This window comes from Nelusetta ayraudi, unplaced genomic scaffold, assembly GCF_046127955.1.
Source record: "Nelusetta ayraudi isolate G7.1 ecotype Tasmania unplaced genomic scaffold, CSIRO-AGI_Nayr_v1 ptg000016l, whole genome shotgun sequence".
In the NCBI taxonomy this organism is placed as follows: domain Eukaryota; kingdom Metazoa; phylum Chordata; class Actinopteri; order Tetraodontiformes; family Monacanthidae; genus Nelusetta; species Nelusetta ayraudi.
Genome location: NW_027466066.1, coordinates 1,336,205 through 1,354,401, shown reverse-complemented (window position 1 = coordinate 1,354,401; position 18,197 = coordinate 1,336,205). Strand labels below are relative to the sequence as shown.

At 46.8% G+C, this 18,197-nt stretch overlaps 1 protein-coding gene across 1 annotated transcript; it reads left to right on the top strand.

Moving 5' to 3' along the window:
* Positions 1-1,305: 1,305 nt before the first annotated feature.
* Positions 1,306-18,113, top strand: carm1 (coactivator-associated arginine methyltransferase 1). The gene is made up of 16 exons (XM_076023705.1): positions 1,306-1,502; positions 6,682-6,807; positions 6,938-7,044; positions 8,408-8,512; positions 8,926-9,036; positions 9,736-9,913; positions 10,011-10,101; positions 10,276-10,357; positions 10,753-10,838; positions 10,934-11,023; positions 11,138-11,275; positions 11,563-11,652; positions 11,778-11,890; positions 13,599-13,676; positions 14,528-14,596; positions 14,722-18,113. The coding sequence occupies exons 1-16, from the start codon at positions 1,361-1,363 to the stop codon at positions 14,859-14,861; spliced, it is 1,746 nt and encodes a 581-aa protein (XP_075879820.1). The 5' UTR covers positions 1,306-1,360; the 3' UTR covers positions 14,862-18,113.
* Positions 18,114-18,197: the final 84 nt, after the last annotated feature.

Sequence of the window (18,197 nt, the reverse complement as noted above, 5' to 3'; positions counted from 1 at the left end):
GGGGCGGGGGGGGACTGTGATTACCTGCAGCTGTTATGGAGCAATAATTTCTGTAATGTTCTTTGAAGTCTTCAGCCATCTGCTGGTAATAAGTGTGGCCTTAATTTACAAATGCATATGATTAAAAAAAAAAAAAATCTTGGTGTAAAAACAAATTGACATCAGTCACCTATTGATGGATTCATTGTATTTGTTCTTGTGTGTGACTGTGAAAACCTCCTTCATTTGTGTTTGCTGTTAGCATTTCACTCAACCAGGAAGTTTGGTTATTAGGTTGATGTTCATCATGGGATAAAGCAATGATTTTGCCAATCACATTTACTTGTTTGAAAGTACATACAAAGTGTTTATTATTTCACGTAACTGAAAAAACAGGAAAAACGGTATTTCAGCTTCATCTCTTTTGCTCGTCTGTACTGCGCAAGAAACATGACGCTGTTTCAGCAATACTTAAAGATGCCTCACACTCACTTTAAAGTCATGCAAATGAATCATTATTTGAGAATGAAAACAGAGAAAACAGCTTAAAAAAATCTATTTCATGCTAATAGTTGCCCTTAAAATGTTACACACTGAAACTCTTTTTTCACAACTAAAGGTAAGTAGGTGTGTATACATTTTGCTTTAGTAATGATAAAATTAAAAAGGAAATTTAAACTTTAAGCAAAACCCTACAACTTTATGTGTCATAAAATATGGTGTTTTGATATGGCAGTTTAAAATAATCCTGTTGTAATTTAACATCAAATTAGTCTAGATTTGGTAAGTGATTATGATATGTACGTATGTGGCATACACAACAAATTTGACTAATTGCTAAAACTGCATTACATCACTTTTTACTCTAAATTTTACAGTGTTTTGTTTTATAATTTTACATTGTTTTCTTTAAAAAAAAAAATTATGATCTCACTCTATATTGTAGATATGTTAGATATATGAATGTTCCTTTGTATAGCTATTGTCCCAGTGTTGAGTTCGGTCAAGAGCGTGAATAAATAAGCACATTAACATTTGGAAACAAATAACTTTGAATTGGAAGCACAAATTGGAAATTTCATGCATGAGTACTAAACTGATTTTTTTTTTTTTTTTTTAAGTTTGTGAAATCGTTCCAGTCTTCCTCACAGAAGAACCCCCCCCCCCCGAGACAATAAGATTTCTTCGATAAAAAAGAAAAAGAAAGAAGTCGTGGTGGTGGGGGGGTGTCTGTGTTTACGCGCTACTTGCATTGGCCCAGCAGAGGGCGCCGCTGGGGCGCCTTCTCATGCTAATGCCGAGCTTTGCCTCCAAGCGTGTAGAGAGCAGTGCGTGGTTTGGATGTGAGCGCCGCCGACCTGTCTCTACTTCCAGATCGAAGATGGCGGTCTCGGTGTTCCCCGGCGTGCGGCTCCTCTCCATCGGAGACGCGAACGGAGACATTCAGCGGCACTCCGAGCAGCAGCCGCTGCGGCTAGAAGTCAAGAGCACGCAGGACGCTGCCCTTATCAACCTCTCCAATGGTGAGTTTTGGACTTTTATTGCCGGACTCCGATCTCCGGGCCTTGTTTTAGTGCTATGCAGCGCTAACGCCTGTGTAGCGCCTATGTAGCGTTAGCCGCCAGTGAGCTAACGCGAGCTCGAGAGACCACGTCGCCTCCCCCTGCTCATCACGAGGGAGCCCCTTAAAAGTCCCAAATTTTCGCCGTCCGGCTAAGAGCCGCCGTGGCGCTTAAGCCTCGATATTTTTTATTATTGTTATTCAAAAGCCCTCCACGCGTTAGCCGCCTTTCGCACAGTCCGCGAAGAGAACATGGGTACACGCTCTACGCCGCGGAGGCGGTGTATTTCTCAAACTGAGCGGCCAACTAACGTCAGCGTGTAGTTGACTTAAACAATGCCCGGGTACGGCGGTGATGCATTCATGGGCATCACCGCGTCTCTTTGCCCTTGACCATTCTCAAACACTTGTTTCGTCGCCTTTAAAACGAGGACCAATGACACACTCCATTGACGCAGTCCTGTTTTCTTTTCTTTCTTTCTTTCTTTTTTTTTTGCTGGCGTTATTTTGGCTGCTTTAGCATGTGCATCACCATGTGTTGGTTGTTTCGGCAGCGGAGGGCATCCGTCCTGACCCGCCGCTCTGCGCTGCAGTCCATGCGGCGGCGGCTGCTGCTGCTGCGGCTACTGGCACAGCGCGGCGCCCAGCTAGCATCCCCTCCGCCGAGGCGGCTGTAAACCTGCGAGGGGTTTTCTATTATTTCTTTGTACTTTTTCTCTGGGGGGAAAAAAATCCCGCCGGCTCTGAGATTTTGGGTGGTGAAGCGAGAAGCGGGCCATCATTACTTATGCATTCATCTTTGTTCTCATTGGAACAATAGCCCGGTCCCCGCCGTAGACTTCCCTACTGTGTGGCGCTCCGCTCCTCCCCAGCCTTTCTTATTCAATGGGATGTCCCGCTGAAAGAGGCAGGCCTCCTTCTGCTGGGATGCTCAGTTGGAAGAAAAGCTCCTTTCGCGCTCACACACATACGCATACAATGCTTCACACGCATAAAAAAAAAACAAAACAGGAGAGGGTTCCATGAAACCGCATGACGATGTAAATTCGGATGTAAATACACCTCGCCGTACTGTTCGTAACTTTCCACAACAAAGGCTGCGCAGTAACATTCAAGGGTTTTCTTTTCTCTCTTTCTTTTTTTTTTTTTTTTTATCCTGCCAGTATTAAGAAGTTGCATAATGCCTATCGGTATTATGCAACTAAGATTTGAATGTCGGTTACTTCAAATGTTCAGCATTTTAGTAATGCAATTTGTCTCTTTGAAGTGCAGTAGTATGCAAAGCCAATTCGTTCATTACAAATATTTGTAAAAAGCATTGTAGGACCTCTGGAGGGAATTTTCTTCTTCTTCTTCTTCTTCTTCTTCTTCTTCTTCTTCTTCTTCTTTTACTAAAGGGTCTAAAATAATTATATGATAAAATACTTTTGTACTTCCTGAAAAAAGACTTGTTCTGTTGAAGCTGATGACTGCAAAATTTGCAACAGAGAAGAGAAGGTTGTTGAGTCATCAGTCGCCAAGAGGAATCTATCTCTAAATGTGGACCAAACACTGTTCATAGACATTGGCTCTTTTTGCTTTAACTTTGTTGTTTTCTTAGGTTAAATGTGAATGTTGTGTATTTTGTCTGCTTTCAAACTATTTTTTATCAACCTAACAGTGGTGCCTAATTCCACCCCCCCCCCCAAAAAAAAAACAACATTACAGACCTCCAGAAAACATTTTGTGAAGCCGTTCGTTCACAGCCTGCACAAATGATTTGCTTCATGTCAGAGGTGATGCTTTTGTTGTGCCTCCCACGTGTTTCAAAAGGCATACAAACGTGGCGACTTCACAGGGGGAGATCTCGCAGGAGACCCCTGTGGAAAGTATTGGTGCGCTTTGACGCCTCAAACAGGTTGATTTCCAGAGCTGCTTCGCGCCGCACGCTTTGTAAGAGCCGGGCAAAAGAAGCAATAGGTGGACTTTAGACTGCAGCAGACGTATCAGGGAAGATTAAGTTTGAGGCTGAGCATATAAAGTTGTTTCAACTGTACTTGCGCTGCGTACAGCACTTTGCTGTCTTCGGGAAACAGAAGCAGTGGGGGACTGAAAACGGCCAGAATGGCTTAAACGGCAGACACTTCATGGTCTCTTTTGTCACGTTTCCTACAATCACAAACATTTAGAACTGTAACTCTTATATAATACCTACGAAGGCCGGCAGAGCCGTCTCTGTAACTGTTTAATGAGGTCAGTCTGAACCATTTATAACGCTACAGCTCTTGTAAAAAAAAAAATATATATATATATAGGGAAAGTTTTTTTCTTTTTCAAAGACAAGCGCCGCACAGTTGCATTTGGTCAAGAACCCAGTTGCCCTCTGAGCATGAACATGTGCCCTCACTGAATTGCCGTAACGATCAGATATTAAGATTTTTTTTTCTTCCCCCTTAACAGATCGTTTCAGCGCTCGTGCAGCGCACGATTGTGAAATAACAGCGGAGCGGTTGTCGTATAATCGTTGTCAGTCAGTCCCGTGGGTTCCCATCGCCTCCCCTCGCACCAGCTTTCACATCCCTCCCGTCCTGCAGAGCTCCAGCTGACGGCCGCCCGGCCCTGTTAAAAGCCTCCGCCGCCGAGCCGTCCTGAAAAACCGACTGCGGCCTCGCTGGGTTTCTATCTTTATTCCGAAAGACGTCCTCTTGACAGTTTTGCTGGGAAACGAGCGTGAATTAAAAAGCGTGTCCGTCGCTCGCCTGTAAGCGGAACCGACTGCAACCCGGACGGAAAAAACACGGCGTCGGCCTGGCAGCCGTCAGCTCAACATATTGATACAAGAGCTTGCAATAATATTTTGCCGCGGAAAGCCGGAAAGACGGGACGGCGTCAGCGAAAGCAGCCGTCACGTGTCTTAGGTTTCCATTTTCTCGGTTTCACTCACCTTTAACGGGCCTGGGAAATGCGGGAGAGGAGATGTTTGTTTTTGTTTCTGTTCATTATGTGTTGTAGTCTTTGTGGATGTCACTCTCTCTCTCTGGTGCAGGCCTCCAAAACGTGCGTGAAAACAGCGCGATGCAACACCGACTCGTCACTGCTGGCCACTTTTGCAGCATCCGGCACGATTTTTCTCTTAATCTGCCAAGGTTATGAATTCTTATTAGTATCAGTGCAATGCACGGGGGGGGGGTGATTCCCATCAACTCAATTCCCAGTGGTTATTATTTGGCATTGAAATCCAAAATTACGGACAACAAGAAGACAGTCATGGAGGGAGACAGCTGTTCACTCCGATACGATTTTAGAGATTTACCCTCATTTTTTTTTTTTTTAATAAACTTCCCTCCAAGTTTGTTGCCACTAACTCTGTTTTTTTAAAATATATATTTGTACTGAAAACAGAACACCCGACACTGTCAACAGCTCTTCGATCCGTTGTCTTTCCAGATTGTATTTGCAGTAGAGTGGAAGACTGTGTTTTGTTTTGTTTTTTGCTTCTCAGGAGAGAATCTGCTTCTCGTTTCGGGGACCCTGGCCTGTTTCCTTTGTCCCCAAAAGACTCGAAACCTCGCCGTTAACGCGGAGCCCCGGTCGGGCCCGGTGCCCCTGCAGATGGGCCACGCCAGCATCTCCCTTTAAATAGATCCTGCGCAGTCACACTGGCCCGTTAGCCGCGGCGGGGGATTGGATGTGTTTGCCAGTTGGTCAACAGTCTAAGTGGTTGATGCATCTTTCTAAATCTGAAGCGGCCCGCTGCTCTTAATCCCTTAATAGACGCTGGATTAGCCGCAGCTGATTGAGAGTCTTTGGAGCCCGCTTGCATGACGTGAAAGTATTTCAAGCCGGGGGAGGATTTTTTTTTTTTTTTTTCTCCCCCTGCGTGAGGTCACGTGACAGAGGGAGAACTCTGACTCTGTGTCGACTTCTGTGTGCGCGTGCGTGCGTGTGTTGCTTCCTCTCAGATCCCCCCAGACTCCCACGCGCTCATCGTGACGAATGATTTACTTCTCCGCATCAGTCGCTCCTCAGCCCTTGAACGCTGGGAGAAGATGACGGCAATAGTTCGGCTGATGTTTCGAAGTTGTTTGCCTTCTGCTCCCTCCTTCCTTCCTTCCTTCCTTCCTGCTGATGTCAGGCAAACAGTCAGCATTTATTCCCCGGCCGCGAGGAAACAGACTCCCAGAAAACTGAAACGTCCGACTGTCGGATTAAAACCAACGAGCGCGACGCGTCGTGAGGTTTCACCGAACTGGGGCGAATGTTCTGTGTGTCTCGCACAGAATCAAACCCGAGTTGAGCCTTGGAACATCAACGGCGACATTTCCCCCTTTTTAACCAAAGGGATTGAAGGCACAAATATTTTAGCTCCACAGTATTTTTCCTGTTCCTGCATGTTGGTTACTGGCACTCGTGATGACAATGATGGCTTTTCTGTTGACTAGCATTGAATTGAACCGACGTCATGTAGCCGCTGTTATCGACAGGCAGCAGCATTAGTCAGCTTGCAGCGAGTGAGCGGGAAGTTTAAACGCTGGACGATGCAGCCGGTGTAGGTGCACAATCTGTCCGGGCTGCACTGCGTTCCAGAAGTCCTCCCTTGTCAGGCACACGTTTCCCTCCTTCACTATTCTATCTGTTCTGGAGCTGTCCATGTCTACTGCATAGTTGAGCTTGAAAAAATATATGAAAACATGCAAACAAACAAAACAGTATCATATTTCCATATATATATATATATATATATATATATATATATATATATATATATATATATATATATATATCATATACATATATACATGCACTCTTCTCCAAACTACTGTCCTCACTCTCCATCCCGCAACGAAAACTCTTTGCTCGCTTGCTATTGAAATATCCGCTCGATCGCCACTCAGCCAATGACAGTTTGCTACGTCATCGGCAGTCGGCGGAACCCGCACAGATTTCGTACCTGCACCGGCAAGCCAACCGTGTTGAGCAGAGAGATGCAGTTGCCTGCCATGGGTTTAATAATAAATTACTAAATAAAGTTAAACTCTGGTTTCCTTCAAGAAAAAATAAAAACAAATCTGTCCGGTGGCCATGGAGTGATGTCATTGGCACTGTGCTCGAGTGTTGAGCGTGATCGTAACCCCTCTCCACGCTCCCGCTTTCCCTTCCAGGAGAGGAGACGAGCGTGTTCAAGTGCTCCGTATCCAAAGACACAGAGTGCAGCCGCGTGGGGAAGCAGTCGTTCATCATAACGCTGGGCTGCAACAGTGTGCTGCTGCAGTTCTCCTCGCCCGCAGGTACCCGGCCGAAACACCTCTTTTCTTTTAATCCTCTGGCCACTGTTTGCCTCTCCTCTGATCTCCAGCCTTTCTTTGTCTCCCCCTCATTTTGCTGGCGTTTTTTGTGTGCTCGTGTCCCCCTCCCCAGACTTCCAGTCCTTTTATAACATCCTGAAGAACAGTCGTGGCCACAGCAGCGCGCACTCGGCTTTTAGCGACAGAACAGAGGAGTCCTCCGCTGTTCAGTACTTCCAGGTGAGAGGATCAACCTGACTATGCCATCAAGCTGTTTTCTCAAGGTGCTTTTTGTGTCAGTGAGTTGAGGACTTCACTACTTAAATAAAATAAAGTAAAGTAAAATTACTTCTGATGAGGGACGTTAACAATTAATCGATTAAATTAAATTAGTCGCGATTAATTGATGGAAGTTTTTGTTAAATGGTGTGGCGTATAGCTGCATACCTAGAACAAGTTACTTTTAAACAACTTAAAAAAAAAACAAGTTGAAATGTGACCCATTAGAAGTCAACTTAAAGTCAGAGGATAAATGTTTAGGGTCTTTTTTCTGTTCTTTCAGCATTATTGAAAGGTCAAATAATGTCTTCCTTGCACATTTTCCATTGTGAAATTTAGTCGCAAAAATAAAAGTCGACGCTTATCAATTAATCGTTAATTGATCGATAAGGTCAATCAACTAACGATTAATGAATTAATCGATAACTTTGCATCCCTACTTCTGACCCTTAAATCTCGAGCCATCCTGAGTAAAGCACGTCTATCTTTGCTTGGCAGGCCTGGATGGAAACACACAGAATTATGCGCTTTTTTTGTATTTAGTATTTGCAAAACATTTTAATGGGATCCCCAGTTAGAACCAGAACCTCGTAAAAATAATGGCAGGCTTCAGTCTGTTTTTATTTTTATGTCTTTATTAGCATCTCCCCAGGCTGGAATCCAGTCGGCCTTTTTTAAAGACAAAAAACCAACTCGGAACAGTTGTCCCTTAATGATTTGCCACCATGCTGACTTTATTTCTGGACTATTCATAGTTCCGCGGCTCTCAACGGAATTACTCGTTCCACTTCTTTCAAACCTTCTCCTTTAAAACGGAGCCAGTGTTCAGTTCCGTAAACAAATAAAAATTTGTTCATCAAAAGATTTGGGTGAAAGCAAAAAGTGGCACCGTACCATCGGAATTTAACACGTTTTGTGAGCACGAGAAGACCTGGTACATGGTGTCCATCTGTCAAAACAGAATCGCTGCGTGCAGCCAAACGGCAGTTCAGTTTTTTTTTTTCTTTTTTTTTGCAGAAGTGCCTTCCACAGCAAAAGCAATATCAATATGACCTCGTTTTGAGATAAATATTAGCATCGAGTTTTTAAGAATGGCCATCAGGTGATTATGCACAAGTTATCATAACTAGGATTGTAACTATATATAAAAAAAGTGTTACGACATAACAAGTCCAATGCAATATATAAAGCCCCACTGATGCTCTCAGTTACTTCAGTCTTAATTTCTTGACGCTCGGAGATCCAGGTCCTCTCGCTTCTGCCGGACTGATTTCAAGCGTTGGCACATTTTCAATTCCTCCTTTCTGTCGACGTCTCTCTGCAGTTTTACGGCTACCTCTCACAGCAACAGAACATGATGCAGGACTACGTTCGAACGGGAACCTACCAGCGAGCTATTCTGCAGAACCACACTGACTTCAAAGATAAGGTAACCTCGCAGTGGAGCTAAATATACTCGTTTGCTTCACGGAACTGGATTTCACTGCGGACTCAGATAATAGGCTGGATGTGAGAATGCCCTCTAAAAAAGGGGGGGAAAAGGAAAAAAAAAAGAGTTTGGACAGATGGCAGATAAAACTCTGAGTCCAACAGCAGACAATTGTTTTTGTGTGTGTGCGTGTGTGTGTGAGACTGACTGTGCCTTTTCGTGTTTGTTCTTGTACACACACACACACACGGACGCACGGGCAGAGAAAACAGACGCTGCAGCGAGTGGGCGGGACAGTTTGATGCTCAATTTTATGATCGCGTCGCCGTTTTGCTTGTTGTCGCGCGGAGGCTTAAATGCCGTCTTGCCTCCTCTCCTCCCCCCCTCCTCTTCCCCCCGCCCCCCTCCCGCAGGTGGTCTTGGATGTCGGTTGTGGCTCAGGGATCCTCTCCTTCTTTGCAGCCCAGGCTGGAGCCAGGAAGGTTTATGCCGTCGAGGCCAGCACTATGGCACAGCACGCAGAGGTACACCTACCCCACTCCGCCTTCATTGACCATTGGCTTGGCCTTCAGCAGTGTTGTTGGGATTACTCCATAAAAGTAATCCAAATACTGATTACTCCTTTAAAAAAAAGTAATCTAATTACTTCTTTAACTACTTTGTTTCATAAGTAATCAATTACTAATTACTTTAGTTACAAAAAAAGATGAAGTGCCAGTTGCTCACTGCTTTGGAATGAACTTTATTCAAGTATTAATTTTAAAGGAAAGAATATTTTCAAAGGTGAGAACTTCTTGCTTCCCGCACATAACGTACAAAGAACCATAATATTCTTTGATTCAGTCGAGATGAACTCAAAATAACATTCTGTATTTCCAGCTATCAAAAGCTCTTTTGCCGCCGCCGCCGTGCTTCGTTTTGGTGCGTCGTCGCATGTCAATGACGTCGCTAGCACGGCTGCATCATCAATCTGCGACACCATTGTTTTCGGTTGTTTTCAGACATTTTGAGGATAACAAGACATTTTTAGCTTACAGAATATTCCAGAAAAGTAATGGAATTGTTAATTATATCAGATTACCTTTTTTGCCACAGTAATCCCATTACATTACTCCGTTGTTAAAAAAGTAGTTTAGTTACAGTAGTGGATTACTTAGTAATAGACTACTCGCCAACACTGGCCTTCAGCCCGGGTAACTGTGGCCTCCTCGCGACCTCTGCAGGTACTGGTGAACAGCAACCGTCTGGGGGAGCGCGTGGTCGTCATTCCAGGGAAGGTGGAGGAGGTGACGCTGTCCGAGCAGGTGGACATCATCATCTCGGAGCCCATGGGCTACATGCTGTTCAACGAGCGCATGCTGGAGAGCTACCTGCACGCCAAGAAGTTCCTCAAACCCAACGGTGAGAAGGCCGTGTTGAGGGCATGTGGTGAATTCCCATCCTTTTGCTATGCATGTGTTGTTGTTTTTTAATGGCTCGTTCTATCGGTGCGTTTCAGGTAAAATGTTCCCAACCATCGGTGACGTCCACCTGGCCCCCTTTACAGATGAGCAGCTATACATGGAGCAGTTCACCAAGGCCAACTTCTGGTAAATGTTCTGCCTCAAGAGTAGTTGTGGGGGGCACAAGTCACCTGAAACTTCTTAAACTCAGTGGGGTGGGAACTTTTTTATCAGCCCATGTCATCACGCCTGCTTCCACTTGGATTGGTCGCTTTAGGTTTGGCTGAAACCTAATATGTGTCTCCCTTCTCTGGCCTCCAGGTACCAGCCCTCCTTCCATGGTGTTGACCTCTCTGCCCTGCGGGGGGCAGCAGTGGACGAGTATTTCCGTCAGCCCATTGTGGTACGTTCGCTACGCAGTTTTTGCCCTTGTTGCGGAATCGGTAGGGGAAGTGTAATGAAAGACTACAGAACCACGTGGGCCCGTCTAGTGCTTTTACTGTCTGGGTGAAAACCACCTGGCAGTATTCCCAAGGTACATCATGAAGGTACCTTCAGACTGCAGGCGAATCTGATTCAAATCAGATTCCTCCTCAAATCCGATCCGACTGTCCACACTGTTTTTAGCAAGTGTCCAAATGAGATCGGCCAAAAGGTCATCCGGTTTCAAACTGGATGGGCTAAAAATCTAATTTAGGCCGGCAGTCTGAAGGAGGTCATAGAGACCCATTGGTTGCGTCTGGCTCGGGTGCATCGGCAAGTATTTAGACTCTTAAGATCTCACTTCTCTGCACGCAGGACACGTTTGATATCCGCATTCTGATGGCCAAGTCGGTCAAGCATACAGTCAACTTCTTGGAGGCCAAAGAAGAGGATCTCTACAGGTTTGTGGACTGCCACGGGTGAATGGTGCGGTCGCATGGAGTCGTCGTCAACGGTGCATTGAATATTTCTGCCTCGGGTGTCGTGTCTTTCTCAGGATAGAGATTCCCTTTAAGTTCCTTATGATGAACTCGGGCCTGGTGCATGGCCTGGCTTTCTGGTTCGACGTGGCGTTCATAGGATCAGTGTAAGTCCGCCGCACCAATGCTGAAATGAATTGTCGAAGGCTCAAAACGCAAGGGATCGCCTCGTCTCACGGCAGCGCTGCCCCTCGCTCTCTCTCTCTCTCTCTCCCCCGCAGAATGACCGTGTGGCTGTCCACGGCGCCCACAGAGCCCCTCACCCACTGGTACCAGGTGCGCTGTCTGTTGCAGTCTCCCCTCTTCACCAAAGCTGGGGACACGCTGTCCGGCACCGCTATGCTGGTGGCCAACAAGAGGTACGACGCTTGGGCAGAGGCTGCAGACTTCGGCCGATTGCGCAATAGCTCAGCCGTAAAGCATTAACGCCTGTAGAGACTGAGGAAATGGAGCGTAGTAAAGTTATACTACGCTTATCAGCGGTTGGCTGCGACTCCATATCTGGAGATTTCTTAAAATGAGACCAAAAGACTGAAGAAAAGCCAAGTTAACTTGGAGCTTGCGTGCAAAAATGAGTCACAGCATTGGTGTTATTACAATTCGCTAACTTGCAACTCACGGCGTTCTGATCTCCCCCACTTTGCAGACAGAGCTACGACATCAGTATTGTCGCCCAGGTGGATCAGACAGGATCAAAGTCCAGTAATCTCCTGGACTTGAAGAACCCCTTTTTCAGGTAAGTGGCCCCCCCAAGAGATCTGCGCCACACCTGGACGCCGGGGCCTCGCAAGCGCTCGGGTTTTCGGAGACGCCGCCCCTCCCCAAAAATTAAACTTGAATACGCCGTGTGTGTGTCTGCAGGTACACAGGCACTACCCCTAACCCCCCTCCCGGCTCACACTACACCTCCCCGTCTGAGAACATGTGGAACACGGGTTCGGCCTACAACATGAGTCAGGGGATGCCTGTATCAGGTGAACATTCACAGGATCACCGGTGGCTGATGAGCCCATCCTGAGTGTGTTTTCAGCGCCAGTTCATTTCCAAAAGAGGCAAAACAAACACGACAAAAGAGGGTTCAACACATTCATTTCGTTAGATTGTGTAACTCTATTCTCTGTTCTGTTTCGTAGTCTTCCTTCCGAGATGCGAACGTGGACATTGCGTTTTTCGTGGGCATCTTTTTTGTTGCCAGTTAAGAGATTTGGGGTGAATTCCAATTCCTCCCTTAACCCTCAATCTCAACCCTCAATCTCAAAAATGTGCGCTCCCGCGAGGTGCAAGTGCTGTCCCGATTCTCAGAACGTCAAGTTGAGGGACAAGAGTAAGGGCTGTATCGCCCTCAATATTGAGATTCTCCGGCACCACCCTTGGGAGTAAGGGCTACCCAGAAGGCATTGCGTATTTTCGTCAAGACATCTTCGAAAAATGGCGATGAAAAAAGCGAGCTACAAATGGAAGTATTTTCTTGGTTAATAAAGATATAAATATTACGAAACCATTTTATTGTCTTAGTTTAAGACTTTTTTTTTATGGATTATTGACATCGTAACATTTATTTTTTTTCCTTTACGATGTTTGTCAGCCGGACCGGCAGTCCCGGCTTCACGTTACTTGTGTACATCGTTGTGTAGCGACGGAGGACTTCTTCTTTTTCGTCGTCGTCTTCTTTTTCTCCTTCTTCTTCGTCGTTGTCGTCTTCTTGACTGACTGGACGTAGCTTTGGCGTAAGGCCGCCCCCCACAGTCTGAAGACGTAACTGCACTTAAGGGGTGTCCCATTTCTAAGCCCTTACACTTATTTTTGAGGGCCAAGATTGAGGGCCAAAGATTGAAGGTTAAGGGCGAGGGTTGTGATTGAGGAGTTAAGTGAGGTCTTGGAATTGGCCCTTGGTCTCTCTCCTCTGGCGGTGGCGGTTATTACACAAAGAGTTGATGGGACTGTGACGTCGTATGATCCATTGACTCCATAAAAAGATGGACGGAGCTGACAGGTTCAAAAAGGAGGCCAAGGCGGAAGTGCCTGCATGCATTCTTCCGTTTGGCCTGCAGGGACCGCCAAAGTCGGTTGCAAAAAGATTTTAAAAAATAACTGTCTGTCAAAGCGGATAGGAGCACTAAATTTATACAATTACAAATTTGTTAAAAAAAAAATTGTTGTTCTAAATCACTTTATTGAAAAGTACTCGTTAAATAGGCCCCAATGTCCATTTTGTCTCATTTTGAGCACAAATAACCATAAATTTGTGGGCAAAGTTAAAGTTTACTAGCATACAGTGGTGGCATTTACCACCACTGTAGTCAGCTTGCCAAATATTGCACTCGTGCTCCAATCATTGAATCATTGATCACCTCCGGTCCCTCTCACACATCCAAATATGGAATCTGCCCGGTTGAAAACGGACTGGAAACTCAAGATGTCGGCGCCGACCGTGAAAACCAATCTCGAGCCTTCCGAACAGGTATTTTTCAAATCGATGGGTGATGTCACGGCACTCCGTCCACCTTTATAGAAAGTCAATGGTATGATCACATCTACTCGTAATTTGGAAAAGGTCGACACTAAATTTCTATGCTGCCAACACCTTCTCAAAAGAGCTGTTAAAAAAAACCAGAAGATTAAGTCATGGTAATGACAAACATGTTTTAACACTTTTGCTCCCGTTTCCTCTCCCCCATCCAGGGATGCCTGCAGCTTATGACCTCAGTACAGTCATCGGGAGCGGCCAGCCAGCGTCTCACAACAACCTCATCCCCCTGGGTATGAATCTTACCTCCCAGTGACGTCTGAACATGCGACGGCGCTTGCGTGGCAGGGAACTTGAGGGAGGGGTTGCAGGAACGCATCGACGGCTACAAAAAAATAAAATCAAATCGTTGATAAACAGTCAGACGATCAAGCAACAGAAAATGAACGTGAAGGCCGAAGTACTCGACTTTAATGTCTTTAATGAGAACCGTCATCTTCACTCGGGTGAAGTCAAACTAATTGCAGTTGGATTTTTTTTTTTCCAAGAAAGACAATATTTACAAGTACACTACTCACAAACTTTGGGTTTGGCTTTCGGATGGAATTTCAGAATATGTTTGTGAATTCAACTCGACTGCCTCTAATCCGTTGAGTGCACGCGTCCAATTGTGAAGTTAATCGAGACCTTAGCGTTTTGGTTTTTTTTGCTGTGCTTTGTTGTTGTTGTTATTGTTGCTGTCGGCGTCTGTTCCAATAAAATGTTTTCCATGAAGAAACACCCTTTTGCATGCTTTTACGTAAATGCCCGTCTGTCTCCGTGGAGGGAGATTTTAACGTTCCCATAAATTTCACTCGAAAGTCAAACATTTGTGAGTAGTGTCAGTTTCTCACTTGCAATGTTTTACACATGCATATTTTTTCCGGTGTAATTTGGTGACGGTCCAGTTGCGTCGCTGTCATGCGCTCACATACGCAAGCACACATACTCTGTAAGAACGACGGCAAGAGCCTGAATGTTGCCCCCCCCCCCCTCCCCCCCGCACCGGTTTGTTTTGTTTTTTTTTGCGGCTTGTGGCCCCAATCTCATTAACTGTCCTCTTTTTTTTTTTTTTTTTTTTTCTTTTCCCCCCGGTTGGTTTCAGTGAACACAGGGATTGTAAACCACACCCACTCCCGGATGGGCTCCATCATGAGCACAGGAATAGTCCAGGGTAGGTTTCCCACCGAACAGACCCAACAAAACATTCCCAGGCACTAGAGCGACGACGGGCCTGCCGTCCGGACGCCCCTGGTTTCGGAGAGACCGCTGATAACAGAAATGTTGATGTTCCTTCAGGAGCCACGACGGGCCAGTCGGGCCTCAGCAGCAGCGGTACGTATTACCCCGTCACCAACCAGTTCACCATGGGCGGCGCCGCCATCTCCATGGCCTCGCCGATGGTCATACCCAGCAACACCATGCATTACGGCAGTTAAAGGCGAAGATCCCCCCGGCCCCCTCCCCCTTTCAGAGCTCCCCATCGTCCCCCGCCCCTCTCCCCGCCCCCCCTGCATGACAAGAGACCCCCAAGCCTTCCCAGTGGAGCTCTGACGCCGCCCCCCCAGCCCCCTCACCCCGCCCACGTTATGACTGAACTCCGCCTCTCCCCCCCACCACCACCGCCGCCAAAACCAGAAAAACCAAAACCGGTGCCGTGTTGGCACCTCCCCCCACCCCCCACCCACCCGACGGTCGGGCTGTCGCATCCGTCCAGACTCTCGTCGTCTCGCCAAACCCACGAGGAGAACCCCACCCCGCCCCTGGGTGGGCGGGTTCGCGCGCACGTGCACAGCCAGCAGCCGGGACGCACCGCCGTCACCACGTCCCTCCTCCCTCCACGTGTATCTCAGTCCCTCCTCTGCTCCTCCTCTCTACTGCTGGGGTTGTGTTGTTTTTTTTTTTTTTTTTTTTCTTTGGTTTTTCTTGTCCGTTTTTTTTAATTATTTTCTTTCAAACGGGTCATCATCCTGAACGTGTCCCCCCCCCCCGCCCACTTCGACCCCCGGTTGTTCCCTCAAAGAGTCGACTTCGTTGCCAGATACCAGCATCAGTCCGTTCCAACGTGGTCCTCTCCACGCCCCGCCCCCCCAGACCTTTCCACGAGCGCCGTGGGACGCTTGTTGTTATTACCGAACACTCGGCACTCACCTGTGGGCCGTCGCCGTGGCTTCTTCTTCTTCTTCTTCTTCTTCTTCTTCTTCTTCTTCTTCTTCTCCTTTTTTTAATTTTTTTTTTTTTCCCTCCACATCCGTTCCAGCCGTTCAAAGGTCCCGCCCGGAACCACAACTGTTGTCATGTCCTCGCTTTCCACCGCTTGTTTTCCTCAACGCAGAAGACGGGGAGGGATCCAGGCAAGGGCGATTATCAGGAAAACTAAGCTGTCTCCATGTTCAGGCACCCTAGTGTGAGAGAGAGAGAGAGTGTGCATGCGTGCGTGCAAGAGATGTGTTATTTGTGACACGGACAAACGGACTCTGTTATCTTAGTGTGCAGTTTCTCTTTAAAGCAGTGACGTTGTTGTTGTTTTTTTTTTTGTTGTGTTGTTTTTGTGTTGTTGTTTTTTTTTTGTTTTTGTTTTTAATCTTCCTCCCCAACGGTTATTCACGGGAAAGAAATTTGGGCGGAATGCTCCGCTGGTCACCTTCAACCTGGATCTCATCCAGTCGTCCACGGAGATTAAAAGACGGGACTTTTAACACTCGCATCGGTCGGAGCAAACGCACAGCAAAGTTTTCCAACTCGAGAGGGTCGACATCGTGAACAGGCCAGCAAATTATTATTATTTTTTTTTCCTTCTCTTAGTCCGGCCAGTCATCGATCTGAAATCTGTCCTCTCGGATAAACGCTAACAGTAATCCCCAACCTTCTCATATCTCGCTTTATTGCTCCGTTATTGCTGCTAATTGCTCTTGTTATGTTTACAAGCAGGTCCTTTTACCATCTCCTGTCTGTCGGACGGCTGGATTTTTTTCGATTTTTTTTATTTTATTTCTCTCGATAACTTCTCGCAGATGCTGTAAATGAGGTACAAGGAGTTCCGAAAAGCGAAACAATCGACAGGAAGACGGCAGAAAAGGTGGAATCATGTCAGCGCAAGGCTGCATTGCCGTCGAAGTTTGACCCTAAATTATGACGTCCGTCCGGCAACAAGCTTTTCACGCTTAACCGTCATTTAAAGAATTAGATTGTAATGACGTCGTCATTACAGGTTCGTAACTTCAATTTGAACCAAAACCCAGGTGTTAATCATATCGCATCACATATCGGTGGTGTTGCATAAAATTGAGGCAGCAGAGGCCCGTCGCAGTGCAGTGGCTAGAGCTCATGGCTTCCCGGCAGCTGCAGCCTAATTTTTTTTCTTTTCTTTTTAACAATCGGAAAAATGTACAGCGCCGATGCTCTGACGAATAGAAAAAAATGATATTCGTAAAGCTGGAATAACCTTTTTTTTTTTTTTTTTTTTTTTGTCTTGCTGGACTTCCGTCTGTTCCGGCCTCGCAAACAAACGACTCTGTTTTTTTCCCGCCCCCCCACCCCACCGGTGATCAACGAGACAGTCTGCACAAATCTTGTCCCGCCGAATGCAGAACGAAAGGAGAAAGGGAAAAAAAAAAAAGAAAACCTGCCGCCTTTCTGCTGCTCCACGACACCGCCTGGTCTCCTCGCCCACTTCCCAGCCGGCCGGCCGGCCGCAGATGGCTCCTCCGGCGCAGTCCAAAGAAGTTGTTGGTGGTTGTGGTGGTGGTGGGGGGGGGGGAGCTTTTTCTGGCAAGGACTTTGTCTACCGGTGCCCCCACCCCCCCGCCGGGTGGTCGGCCGGCCGGCTGGGACCAGGAACACTGCGCTGGATTTGATGACGTCCTCGTTTACACCCCCTCCCCGACCCCCTCCCCCCCCCCCCTCCCCCCACCTTCCAGACCTTCTTCTCCGAGAGAGAGAGACTATCACAAAAGACACTTCAGTGCTGAGACTGCGGGAGGCGGGGCCGCCTCCCACCATCTCGTCCGCTCGCCTCCGACATATCAAGACCCAAGGGCCCCCGCCCCGATCCCCTCCCCCCGCCCCGATCCCCTCCCCCCACTCATCTGTCAAGGAGAGAAAGACTGACACTCGTATGCATTCGCTTCCACGTATCAGACTTTGGGTAATTTTTTTTTTTGGGGGGGGTGGGGGCGGGGGGGGTTATGAATTAGCAGGTTTTAAGAGAGCTGAGGGTGGGGGAGGGGTGGGGAGGGAATGTCTTTGTAGGATTAACATTTTTGATGTCTTCATTTTGTCTTTTTTTTTTTTTTTTTTTTGTCTTTCACAAAAGACGATGAAAAAAAAGAAAATACCAGGGCGAATTAAATGTGTCGGATAAGTTCCAGACCATCATGAAGAAAGTTTTTTTGTTTGTTTTATTTGGGGGGCGGGGGTGGAGGGGAGGTCGTAGGGTTTCACTTAGATCTATGCTAGTTCCTTTAAAAAAAAAAAAAAAAAAGAAGAAAAAAAAAGACAAGACAAAAACAGACTTTGGACACACCAGACGCTGGCTGCGCGGTGCCGGGCCTCGGAGAGCTTTTCCCTGTTCGCCATGGAACCATCGCTCTGTTGTGTAGTCATGGGACAGTGTTTGAGGAAGTGTGTCATGCTCTTGTCATTTTCTGTGTGTTGACCAACCAGTAATAACACCTTTCTCACCGGCCTGACCTCATCTCTTCTGCTTCGGACATCGAGACAGGAAGTGTCTGATAACCTGATGTTGGCCGTGTCTCAATTCAGGGTCTGCGTCC